Raw genomic sequence first — 13,714 nt, 5'->3', positions numbered from 1 at the left:
CGGGAATCAGACCATAACCTCCTGGATGCTCAACTGCTGAGCTACACCGGTCGGGCGCAATCTGTGTTTTAAGAATCCCTCCAGGTGATTCTGATGCCAGCTGAATTCTGAGAACCTTTGTTCTAAAGCAGTCATAGGGTGTTTTAAAAAATATCCCACCACTCCCCCCAAAGATTCTGATTCCAGCATTTTTTTAAAAAAACTCCTCAGTTGATTCTCATATGAAACCAGAGGAGAAAACCACTCCTCTAGTCCCACTCCTGTACTGAGACAAGGAAAGGCTAGACCAAGATCAGACAGCTAGTTAGTACCATCACCTAGACAAGAGCCAAGTCCCTTGATTTCAAGTTGAGCTCCCTCTGCAGCAAGAATTCCAGTTCTCTTACTCAGGTTTAACCCATCCTGGAACAGATCTGTCATGCCACCCTTCAAAGTCTCCCCTGCTCCCTTACTTACAGTGTTCAGTTCTAGGTACTTAGCCCTCCATTGTTGGTGGAAGTGGAGCTCTTAGGGTGCCACAAGGAAAAGAAGTTCCTGAGGCCCCCCTGGAAGGATGGGTTTTGTGGAAAGCATTATTGATGATGTAAAATTAAGGAGGTTCCTTCCAAGGTCCCATCTCCATCTGTCCCACCATGGAAAAAGTCCAGTCCTGTCTTCATCAGGGCCAGGATTAAGGCCACTGCCCAGAAATTCTGCTCCATATTAGAGTCCAGTCCAGTCCAGCATTTCACTAGCTTAGCTTGTGTTCCCAGCTTCAGTCCATTGCATGTGGGGTCCACACGGCCATGGGCCATGCGGCTGCTTAAGATCACATGGCTACGGAGAGAGAACAGAACGCATGGGCAAGTACCGGTGAGCGAGTGCAAACAAGAGAGCGAGAGAGAGGAAACTCTGGGGATTTTAACCAAAAGCTTCTTCAAACTAACCAATTAGCTTTCCAAGATTTCACACTTCTGATAGGTCCACCCCCTAGCCAATCCATTGTTCCCCAGGCTAGATGGACAGGCAAGCACCTTCCCTAGTCACCCTGACTTCACTGCACATGTGCCCATCTCCCCCAACAATCCAGTACTGGATGGGGGAGGGAAGGGTGTTAATCCCCTTGGAGGAACAATGCTGTGTGAAGCTGTAGCTGCCAGGTGAAGCTTCCCAGGTGACCATGCTTACAATGCTCTCTTCCTTTATTAGTATTAATTAGCTAATTCTGACAATAACATAGTTACCTTTCCTATATCGCTCAAGGTGGAAAGAGATTAGAAGACAGGTCACATTAAAATCAAGACAAAATTAAAATAAAAATACCAATAGCTCCAAAATAAAAACAGGAGCCTCACAGATACTTGTAAACATTCATGCAAAAACAGCAAAGTATTAACATTTCAAAAGAGATTACCAACAATCTGTTTACCATTCATAAAAGATTAGCACTGTGGTCTTAAGGCTACCCAAAAGGTCCCTTAAGGCTACCTAAGAAGTCACTTACTTGTACTTTCTCGGTATGGCTGTGTTTAAATTATCCCTACTGAAAGATTGTCAGATTTTTTAGCCAGATTTCCAATTAGGAGTAACCTAAAATCTTGCTCAGTGACACATTTCAGTGATCAAAAGGTTGCATAAACACTCAGTCCATCGTCACTATTGATGGTGGTGGGAAATCACATCCCTCCTTTGAATGCTCATGTATCTGAGGGCCAATACCCTCAGTTTACTCTTCCGTCTCCATTATCTTTTTGACTTAGTTTCAATGTTCCAGTGGTTTCATTTCTAAAAAGTCTTTTTAAAAATGCAGGCAGAAAAGTTTTCATCAAGTTTGAAAATACAGACTTATTTAAACCTCCAACCTGCAGGACTTGCTCCAGTGTTTGTTGCTACGAGCACAAGAGCCTGACTCTGGCAACTTCTTTTAAAAGATCGCTGGAAAAATACAGGATGGCAGAGTACCTCGGGCTCACAGAGCCTAGATAACGAGAGTGTTGAGGGGCCTAGAGCAAGATGAATAAACAGCCTTAACAGTCCCCTGAAACAACTCGGGGCCAGGCGCCTTCCATCTTCGTCCCTCTGTTCAAGTCAAATCCTAGAGTCAACCTGGCCAAGGCTCCGGGAGGTATCCAGCTCTTTGCTGGGGACCAGGGCCTTTGCCTGATGCTCACCAAGACTACACAGAACAGGAGAGCTACAGAAAATAAAATCGCCCTCGCACTATGGTAAACTCCTCAAGTCAATTAAATGGCTCTCTACAATGCTAACACATAATATGGTTGATATACTGAAATCTCTATTAAGTTTCAAAGCAGGCAGGAGGCCTCTAGAAGCTGAAAAGGTTTCCCTTTAAAACCTCCAGAAGGAACTCAGCCCTGCCAACTGAGAACATTCCACGTGTTCTTGATTACCTCCAACATCCTTCTAAAAATGCAACTTACCTCGAAATTGAGATCACCTATCTGCACACAACTCAAAAAACTAATGCACAAATGCAGCCTAAATTGAACACCACACACAAATGTTTAAAATACAAATTTTATTAGGAAAGCATTTGATAATTATATTAGATCATATAATCAATCAATTTTAAAATGATGTGATCTGAGAATATCAATTAAAATATGGATATATGGATTTTTTTCATTGATTCAACAAATATCTGAGCACCTGCAAGTGCCAAGCATTGGAGATACAGTCTAAACAAGTAAATCCTTGCTCTCATAGAGCTCACATTCTAGCAGGAGGGCAATATTAGAAAACTGTTTATACTCCTTATAGAAGAAGTGACCGAGGGAGTGATGGTGCTTTACAAGGGCACACTGTAGGTAACTAACTCAGCCCCAGGAAGTCAGGGACAAAAAGATGTGTTTAAGAAGAGACAGTGGAACAGTTCAGGCAGAGGGAAATTTGTAGACCCTGAAGTGGGAAAGACTTCGTAGGTTCAAGGGACTAGAAGTCAGGGTGGCTGAAGCACCAAGGGTGAAAAGAGGAGTCTAGATGAGACTGAAGAAGGGATGACCATGGAGGGCATTAGTGGTCTGGCAGTTCTACAGAAAATCAGTGAAAGATCTGAGTAAGGGAGTGGCACAACCAGATGTGCATTTAGAATGGCCATCCTAATTCCACAGTGATGGCGATTAGACCAGGTGAGACTGTATGCAGCAAGACCACTCCTAATGCCTGTGGTAGTGAAAGACAAAAATAACTGGGGGAATTCAAGTGATAGAGGTAAAATCAATAGAACTTGTTGACTGAGTCTTACAGTTCTTGTAAGACAATCAGTGCAGATATCCAGTCTATCTGGCAGGTCTGAAGATCATGGAAGAGATGTGTTAGGAACTGTCAACACAGGAATCATCCTCATTTAGATGGCAACTGAAGCCATAGGGCTGAAATGGCCAGAAAGATTAAATCAAGCCACAAAAGTACATACATTTAAGAATAAGGAGGTGTGCCCGGGGTGGGGGGGAGGTGGTGTGGAGTTAGTGTTTAACGACAGAGTGTCAGTTCGGGATGATGAGACATTCTGGAGATGGATGGTGGTGACAATTGCACAACAGTTTGAATGGACTTAATGTCATAGAGCTGTACATTTAAAAATGGTTAAAATGGTAAAATGTTATGTATCTTTACCACAATTTTAAAAAAGAATGAGGAGATATTTTATATTATTTGTATCTTTTAGAAAAAGACCGTATTCATGTATTACTAATGAAAAATCAGGATAAATGGCGAAGAGGGCAGGGATCAGCAGAGGAAGAGAGGCCTGCAAAGGAAACTGAACAGAACAGAGTGGCCAAAGAGGCTGGTGGGAAACCTAAAGTATCACGGAATGGGAGCTAAGGAATGTGTTTCTAGGAGGGAGCATTCAACTGACCTGAATGCTGCAGACAATTAAATCGGATGAAGTCAGAAAAGAACCCACTGGTTCCAGAGACCCGGAGGTCAACAGTGACCCTGCAGAGGGCTGCTGGCAATGGAAGCCAGTGAGGGGTAGGTAAGGAGAGAATGGGTAGGAAATAAAGCCCCGAGTGCACACAGCAAGAAGTCTATTATGGGCAGAAACAGGATGATGGCTGGAGGAAAACAGATGCTTTTAAAAAATATATGTGTTATAATACCGTGCATAATCACCAAAGCATCATTTCACTGGAAATCCAACTTTAATACTCTTGATAATATCTGGAATTTATAGGTTACAGAACTTTTCATACTACATGTGGGTTAGTAAGGATAACTGTAAGTTACTCTCTTCATTTTAAGGGTGGAAAAGCTGAGCCACAGAAAAATCTAAGAAAACTTACAAGGAATTGAGGTTCATGAAATAAATATCTTCATTGATTTTTTAAGGGAGAAAAGTACAATGCACTGTGCTAAGAAAATTTTACTGTTTAACAGTTGAAATTTGAAAAAGTCTATAATGTTAAGGCTACTAATGTATTAATTTCTAGTACATGTCCAATGAAAGATGCTTTATATTCCAGTTATATCCTAAAGATGCCAAAGTCGGTCTTCTGGATTGGCGCATTGAGGGCTGCACTGATACTGAGACCCAGGACCAGCCTGGTGTCCACTGGATCAATAATCCCATCATCCCACAGCCTGATAAAAGAACAGAATATGAGTTATTAGGAACCCACCACCAAGCTACCATTTATACATACCCTGCTAAGAAACACTGAGGTTCATGTTCAGGTAATGTGTAGATCTACTGATTAGCTTCTGTGCACTGTAATCTCACAACTGAAACCATGTTCGAGAGAGGGGAGAAAGGGGGAAAAGTAAATGAAATGACATTCAGGCTACCACAGAATGTCAAATCAAGCTATGGCCTTAGGAACAGCTTGCTACAAGAAATCACAAAATAATCCCATTTAAAAATATTTTTACTTATTTCACGAAAAACTTTTCCTGTCCTTCTGCAACATACAAATCAAGTAGATGTATTCCTGTTATTAATATGAAGAGCCATATAAACCCAGGTAACAGTCTCAAACCAAAGTCTCTACTAGAAAAGATGTATCCCTGAAAACTCTCTCATCTCTTAAGAAACTATGAAAATTATTGAATGACTTCAATACATTTTATTAATAAAATAATATCTTCCTATGTAGTTCTTTATTTTTTGAAATACAATAGGAAATACAACAGGAAAACACAACAGCTTTAAACTGCTTTCAGAAGAACTTTTAAGTAGAAATTTTAGTTTGCTTTTCATTGACAACCTCACATTTATAAAGAAAAATGGATGAGAAATATTGCTTTTTTAAAGGGCATTGGTAGGTGGCACTTTTGTTTTCTTTAAACAAACTGCCTTCAGTACTTGGACATAGCATCAATTATTAAACCACACTTACATCGACAGACCATGAATCAAATCTCTGCTCATAAAATATTCATAATAGGGACCCTGCAGTATGAGCTGCCAATAAGAAAAGGCCACTCATGTAATTTGTAACCAGGTCAACTGATTACACTCCTTTCTGAAGCCAACAGCTGAGTAATACAACAAACATGATGATGCCGGGGGAGGGAGCAGGCTGCTTCATCATGGCCATTAAAAAGACTGCTAAGAGGCCTTAACCAAATACCTACAAAGTTTGATTATAAAAACAGGGGGGCAGAATAAAACTGACATGCTGCCAACATCAGTATGTAAGGATTAAGAAAAACATAGGAGGTTAGAGTGGCAAATGATGACAGCTCTCTTGGAAAAGACAGATCGAGCCGTGTGAAAGCCTAAACAGACCCCAGAATTTTACTGTTAAGAGGAGATTTATTAAACCCAAAGAAGGTGCCATATCCTGGCCTGAGAACCCTTCCATCTTTCAAAGTTGCTGCCTCCAAGCCAACAAGTGTTTCAACACTCGTTGAAGGGTTAAGCATCTACAAAGTAAGAGAAAAACCTCACTTCTCTCAATATTTATTTCCAAAGATAACTCTACCTGGCTGTTTGCTGTCTTGCCTTGAATATAATCCATTAAAATAATAATATAAGTATGAAAATAATAAAGGATTGAGTCTTTCTCAAAAGATGGGTTTAGCCAGGGCTGAAAAACAAATTCATGGCTCACACAAAATATGCTATTTTTTGAAGTTTGAAGTTTCAACTGTCCTTGTGAATTTCAGTCAAAATCTTATATTAAAAAAAAAGTAAGTGTGCTTACAATATATATTTTTCTCTTAAACATTTTATATGGTTTTATATTTCCTCTTTTCTTCTACTGGTAGTATAAAAAGATGTTTATTTCTGAAATCAAAGACTATAAAATGCTTTGTTCTTAATTCAATGAATCAATGACCTACCCCAACAAAATATACCTATAAAATTACTTATTAAAGTAGATGTTAACAAAAAGAGAAAAAGGCTTTTTTAAACATCCCAAATGGCATTATTAGAATTCTGATACTAATGATGCTCTGGACAATAAGCATGTCCAGTCTTTTTTTTTTTGTCTTTTTTTTTTAATAGGTTGGTTGTTCCAGTTTGGCTCAAGTTATTATTATTATTATTTTTAATATATCTTTATTGATTTCAGAGAGAGGGAAGGAGAGGGAGAGAGAGATAGAAACATCAATGATGAGAGAGTCATTGATCAGCTGCCTTGAGCCCGCAACCCGGGCATGTGCCCTGACCGGGAATCGAACCCCGATCACCTGGATCCTAGGTCAGTGCTCAACCGCTGAGCCACGCCTGGCCGGGCAGCATGTCCAGTCTTTGTGTGCCCAGCGTTGGAAGCAGTGCCACCCACAGAAGATGTGTTCACATGATTGAAATGGATTCTAACTTTTTATTTTCTTCTCTCCCTCCTCCCCAGTAAATGGCATAAATCAAAGCATAGCCTAATTTTAAAAGACGCAAGTTGTCATTTTCTTTTTCCCCATCTGCCCAAGGGATGAAATGAACCCACGAAGCTTATTCTTCAGAAAGCAAAACACTGAAGTTGTTGGAAAAAAGAGGCCTTGGAGCGCATGCCCTCAAGTCTCCAGCGAGGCAGGCCGTGGTAATTCATTACCTTATTGAGGGTATCGGAAACAAACAGAGCCAAGAGCTGCATGTGTGTACGAGGAAATTATGTGGTGTGGACATATGGACCCTGGCTGTGACTAAGCACCTCCTGAATGCACGAGCACATCTGTTAACAGTGCCAAAGAGCGTCCAACCAACCCACGCTTAAAGTGGGGTCAAAAGGAAACAAACAAAGGGAGAAAGGGAGGGGATGACAGGAATCCACCGGTTTAAGCAAAAATTGAAACAGAACTAATTCCTGAAAGTTACATAGCCAGGATCACGACTCTTAACTTCCTTGCCCCTGTGAGGCCCACCTGTGGCCGCAGTGCCCCTCCAAGGCCTCAGACACCCCACAGAGAAATGGGGTAAAGGAGGAGGGTGAAGGGTGGCAGAATCAGCCCCACGGTGATGGATCCGCAGCCCAGCCTGGGAGGAGCGGCAGGCGTTCCCATTATAGGGACAACAGTACAAAGCTGTGTTCAAACATTACTTTTTGGTTCTCACGGAGGCTGGGCCACCCTGACTGCCAGGTCTCTGTGTAGCCGCTGCCCTGATTGCCAACATGCACCCAGCAAGGAGTGAGTTATCCTCGGGTTCCCACCTTGCACTGGAATAGTAAGGGTTTCCTTCCTCTTCGAATCTCTTAATGATGGGCTCTTTTAAAGCTGCTTCCTCAGCGCTGGAGAACTGAAAGAAAAGGGGCCAGGAATGAGTCCACTGCAGTGGAACAACAGATCCACCCAAGAGAACCTCAAGAAAAAAGGGGCAGAGATGTCATGACTAATGCTACAACCAACATCTGCACAGCGAGGTAGAGATTACAAATGATGCTTTCACATACACAATCTCACCTGAGACGTGACCATCGAATCCGTGCACCACTACATCTCCCTCAGCGCAGACGACAGCCTGGGCTGTGTGATGTACGGTCAAAACCAGGGCATCCCGCATCCCAGCCCAGTACAACAATGCAAGTGAATTCTATAAAAGGGCTACATGACATTTAGCAGCTTCTGTTTAAGAAAGTGGAGAAGCAGGGGGTTTTCTTTCAAAACAGCCAAAATTTTAAATATTTTAAAGCTTAAAGAGAAAAAATATCAACTGCACCTTGAATAATCTCTTCAATTTCCCAGACAGCTGAGAGGTTATTTCCCTAATTAAATGTAATGGCTTGCCCCATCAGTATTGCCAGAAACAAGTGATAATTAATTCAGATGTAAAAATCTTTATGCAAATTAATTTTGAAATCCTGAAAAGTATTTTCAACTTAAAAAATATTCCACACCAAAAACAAATGACTTATTTCAAATAAGTCCAACCTTCTGTTACTATTTTCATAGTTTAGTATCATCTATAGGTAAAGAATTCAAAGGAAGAACCACTGAAATCCTGTACTTCCATATATAAAAACAGATGAATTCATACATCCGTATATCCAATTAATCAAAGAATAACTATTTAATAAGAGATCACCATGTTGGGCTAGAGTTCAAGACATGTCTTCAAAATATCAGGTAGAATTTCATACTCCCGCTCCACTGCCCCTCTACACACACACACGCATGTAAAGCTTTCCTTTTGCTTGGACACTGGTTAACACTACAGTGAATCTGAAACCTCAGTTTTGGTCTTCAAAGTTCCTGCTGTTAGGAAAACACAGCTGAGGATGTGAGGCTGGGTGGGATGTATTCAGGGAGGCAGGAACCACCCTCTGGCTTTTTATTACCCCACTCCATGAACTGGGCAGTTGACCAGGTAGATGCTTGCTAAATGGCAGGACTGAGAGCCTGAAGGCAGGGCCTCCTTCATATTATGCCTTCTTATGAAAACAGTGCACCTACCAATTTCAAGAACATGCAATCATTTTTAAGGCTGGGTGCTTACATAAAACATTTAAAAGCTATAACTAATAAAAATTAATGCAAAAGTTCAGAAGATTCTCTAACAGACACACAAAGGCATTCATTTTAAAAGCAGCCACTTGCTGATCTACCTTCCATCAAGCTTCCAGCACCCTTTCCATTTTGCTTCATTTCTACTTTCACAGTATAATAATGTTAATCAATTCTCATTATATGACTGAACCCTCCCACTCAAGGCATCCTTAACAACAACCTAAAAGTAAAATAGAAAAAAAGAAAATTCTGCTGCTTTGGGTCATAAAATCAAAGACGTAAACCAGATTTATTCAAAGCTCACTAACTGTGAATGACTGAGAATCAACATCTTTATGTTTCAGGCACTCACAGGAAGTTTCTGGAAGTGTTGTCTTGGGATTCTGAAAAAATCTGTACATTACCACAAAAAGGTACCTCAAATGGTGCTAAAAAGAGAGAATGCCTAAGTCTAAATTCCTGAAACAACTCTGAGGTGGGCATCTTCTAAAAAGCCAGGCCCTGCAGGCAGGACCCCGAACCCCTGACCCCTGACCATGGAGGGATTCTGGCTGCACTACTCCTGGCTGCAGGGTGTTCCCTGGTGAAAGCCAAACCTGGAGACGAGAAGAAAAGGCACTTACCTGTTTCCCTTCCCGCATTCTCTGGTCCTTTGCTATCGTCGCCAACACAGTGGCTGCCTGCTCTCCTCCCATCACTGAGACACGAGCATTTGGCCACAAGTAAAGGAATCTTGGGCTATGAGGGGAAGAATGGTCAAATTACCTCGCTGGACAACACAAATGATCAGAGGCCCAAGTTCACCTTTTAAACTAATGGTTCTTCACTCTAGCTGCACATTAAATTCATCTGGGAATTTAAAAAGATACCAATACCTGGAACCCACCCTCATCTCCAAAGGTGGGGCCTAAGAATGGTTAGAAATGTTATGTTCTCTAGGTGATTCTGATGTCTGTTTTCATACACTGTATTTTTACATTTCATGAAAATTTATTGGGTATAAAAATATTCAAAATATCCTCTTATTATCTGTGGTCATGTCCTGTTTTCTAGTCTAGATATTGGTTACTTGTATAATCTCCCTTTATCTTTTAGTTTTACCAGGGGATTATCAAGTTTGTTAACCTTTCAAAGAAAGCAACTTTGGTCTTTCCTGATTTCTTCTGTCTTATGTTTGTTCTTTACTACATCCTGTTGTCTATTTTTCTTGTGTTCAAAATGCTGTTGTTTTTTGAACTTCCTGAGCCAGCTACTTAGCTCATTGACTTTTTCAGCCTTACTGTTTTTCCATGATATGTATTTACATCTATACACCTTTCTCAAAGCAAGACTTTCACCACATAACACTAGTTATGACATGTACTATTTTCATTATCAGTCATTTCAAGATATTTCCTGATCCCCCTTGTGGATTTCTTCCCAATAGTACCTTTAGCATTAAATTTCATTTCACCACCACCCCAATTATACAAATTACGGTATTAATTGTTCAAGATTTGTGAATGCCATTCTATATTTCAAATAAACCTGACAATTTATAATTATACATGAAGTATAAATCTTTCATGTATATACAAAAATCATGACAGCCACCTACCTATATGCTCTGCCACACATCCCGTAGTTTCCAGCCCCGTAGGATCCCCCAATGATGACAGTTATCTTAGGCACATTGGCACAGGATACAGCAGTTACCATCTTGGCACCGTCCTTGGCAATTCCTTCAGCTTCATAGTCTTTACCAACCATAAATCCTGAGAGAAAAAACAGAAAGAGAGCCTCTGAGTGATGGGATTAATGTTCAGAAATCAATCCCACCAAGGTATTAGAAAGCTATCTTATCAAATTACATTTTCCTACAGGCCTCTCACCCTAACAAAATACTTACATGTGAAATGTGCCCCCCAAAAGGTTTGCTTTCAGAGATAAAACAGCCCTGGCTGGTGTTGCTCAGTGGTTAGAGCGTCAACCCGCACACCAAAGGGTCACGGGTTCAATTTCCGGTCAAGGGCAAGTGCCTGGGTTGCGGGTTCAGTCCCCAGCCCCGCAGGCGCGTGCGGGAGGCACCCAATTGAAATTAGTGTGTCTTTCTCCCCCTCCCCTCCTCCCCTCTTCCATTCTCTGAAAAAAAAAAAAAAATCAATGAAAAAAATATCCTCAGATGAGGATTAACAACAACAAAAAGATAAAATAAAATTTTCTCTAATCACTTTTTAAATTTCCTTAAAACAGTTCATCTGGATACACATAGAGATCTTCAAACAAGGTAAGGATGCAATTTATCTTCAAGAAATTACCTCAAACAGTAGCCTGGGATGAAAGGTGACAAGGGAAGCTAAGGAGAAAGTGCTGGGGCAGCTGAGCTGCGAGGGCTTCGGCACCCACCGACCTGGTTTAAAAACAGAGTGTTCCTTCTGAAGGGCTGCTTAAACTTCGATGAAATAAACATTAATGTTTCATAGAGACACTAAGCGTCCCTGTCAGAGACTCAACAGCAAGGTAGAAGAATCTGTCATTATAATTATGGGATCCTTCTACTTCTTCCAGCTCCCATCTCCAAGGAAGCTGGTCTGCAGCTGCACTGGGCCTTCCAGGCTTTGGGCTCCTTCCTCTTCACCGAACAAACACCAAGTCAGCTTTCCGTCCCCCTCCCCACTTGCAGACTCACAGCCTACCTGACTGTCACTGCTCTTGCTTTGCAAATCTCCAGCATCGGATCAGCCAAGTCCGTTCAACCAGTGTTGCAGAGCACCTGTACCCGCTACGGATACAAAGGTAGCGACAGGACAGCCCCTGTCTCACCAGGTACCATCTGCTTCCTCCAGCTACCCCTGAGCTTGCCAGGCCCTAGGAATACCTCAGAGCTCCTTTAGCTACCTTATCTTGACTCCCTATAATGTTCCCACAATATCTACCTCAAATATGGACCCTCTTCAAGCTCTCACCGGCCCCCAACAACCACCCCACTGCCCCTGTAGTTCCTGTAGAACATTCTGCCTTCAAAAAAAAGACTGACGCCATCTCACATGGCTGTCTCCAATCCTTCTCCTTCCCATCCTAAAAAACAACATAATCATACTCCATTTCTTCCTTAACTTTCATCTCTGTGGAAGAAATCAGAGCTACTCACAGATTGTCCCTGAGCCCTCTTCTTGCTTCAGAGTGTTCTTATCTATTCCCATAGCTTTAAATACCATCTCCATAGTCTAACGATACCTACACTTTCACCTCCAGCTAACACATCTCTTCTGTGCTCAAGATTTTTCAACTGCTTACTATATGTTTCCAAATGGATGTCACACAGGTCCCTCAAACGCAATGTTACAAAACTAAACTCAACCTCTGCTCGCTGCCCCCAAGCCACCCAAAAAAAACACAACAAAGCAAAATTGCAGGAATCTTCCGAGCACACAGTTTAACTTACTGGTGGTTTATGAGTCGTGAATCCCTACAGAAACAAGGCCCTGCATGGGTGAAGCCTCAGAATACTTCCTATCTGCCCCATTTTCGAGGATTGCCACACAGGGTCCCCAGGCTTCCATCCGGATGTAACTCCTCTCCAACCTCATCTAGCCAAGTATCTTAAAGTTAAGATGAAGATGTTTTAGCAGTAGTAATATTTAAAACCCTCCTGACTGTCAAGAGCCAAACTCCTTCTCATGAAGGTTTGCCGGATCCCAGCAACTGATTAAGAGCCTCTCCTTCCTTCAAACCTGAGATAACCATGGATGACATAGAAGACTGGGGAAAAAAGACGTTTTCAGCTAACCTACACATCTGAATGTCTCCTATATGTCAGACACCATGCAACATACAAAAAAGTATAAATGGGAGAATCATGGAATTCCAGGAAAAAGAACTCTAGAACCATAAAAATCATTTCATCCACCATGTTAAGATCATCTATGGAACATGAAATCCAGAGAGTTCACATTGATCATACCATTCTTTGCAGTCAAAACTCAAGCCGCAGGGAAGTAATGTACAGCACAGGGAACACAGTAATAACATCACAGTAATGATGCACAGTGAAGAAGGCTACTACACTTACTGTGGTGATCACTTACGAGATGCTGGACAGTGCAGCTCTAGAATAAAGCAACCAGACTGAACACTCTATTTTCTTACCAGTAATGTTTTGCAGAAACAGCAGAGGGATTTTCCTTTGGCAGCATAACTGGATGAAGTGAGCCCCCTATAAGCAAATAAGATGAAAACCTTTTCAAAGATTTGCGATCACCATGCATCCACAACTATACACGTGGGCCAGAGAAAAGAAAGAACACCCTCGCCTGGCTTGTCTGACTTTATAGTGACAGTAACCACACTACTACAGTGCGGACCCACTCGCACTGGGTCACGTGGCTGTGGTGTTGCTGCACTTGCTTTGCAGTCTCCTGTGTGATCATGGGCACACGGCTATGGGGCAACTGCTGTGTCAGGAACAAAGTTAATCACTAATATTTTGAAGAGCAAGTGAAACTTAAGTCACAGAGAAAAAAGGATAGATTGTCAATGAGAATTGCTGAGCTTCATTTAAAAAAGACAGAATATAAACCCTTCGAGAAAATCTATGATGGTATTTACATTTTGATGATCATCTGCAATTCTTTCATGAACAAAGATTATAGTAAAATACATCTCTCTTTCCAACATACCCCAAATAAATGGGATTTTAGATGAATGTTAGAGGCATTCTAACCTTGAGTTTAGGAAACTGTTTAATGACACAAAAATATAACTATTCCTTTCCCTATCTTCTAAAAATTATGTAAGGTCACTCCTATAAACCACTTCCTTTACATTTTACTCTCTATTCGCAGAT

General features: G+C 41.3%; 1 protein-coding gene across 2 annotated transcripts in view; it reads right to left on the bottom strand.

Moving 5' to 3' along the window:
• Positions 1-2,501: 2,501 nt before the first annotated feature.
• Positions 2,502-13,714, bottom strand: part of MCCC2 (methylcrotonyl-CoA carboxylase subunit 2) — a 45,128-nt gene continuing 33,915 nt past the window's right edge. For both annotated transcript variants that reach the window (XM_016213901.2, XM_016213902.2), the window contains 5 exons: positions 13,018-13,084; positions 10,487-10,643; positions 9,513-9,627; positions 7,596-7,681; positions 2,502-4,584 (listed from right to left, as the gene is read on the bottom strand). In XM_016213901.2, the coding sequence (XP_016069387.2) occupies positions 4,467-4,584; positions 7,596-7,681; positions 9,513-9,627; positions 10,487-10,643; positions 13,018-13,084 (543 nt within the window). In that variant the 3' untranslated portion in view covers positions 2,502-4,466. The remainder of the gene's footprint in view (positions 4,585-7,595; positions 7,682-9,512; positions 9,628-10,486; positions 10,644-13,017; positions 13,085-13,714) is intronic.

Source organism: Miniopterus natalensis, chromosome 3 (genome assembly GCF_054644295.1).
Source record: "Miniopterus natalensis isolate mMinNat1 chromosome 3, mMinNat1.hap1, whole genome shotgun sequence".
Taxonomy (NCBI): Eukaryota; Metazoa; Chordata; class Mammalia; order Chiroptera; family Miniopteridae; genus Miniopterus; species Miniopterus natalensis.
This window is presented reverse-complemented; position numbering and strand designations above follow the sequence as displayed.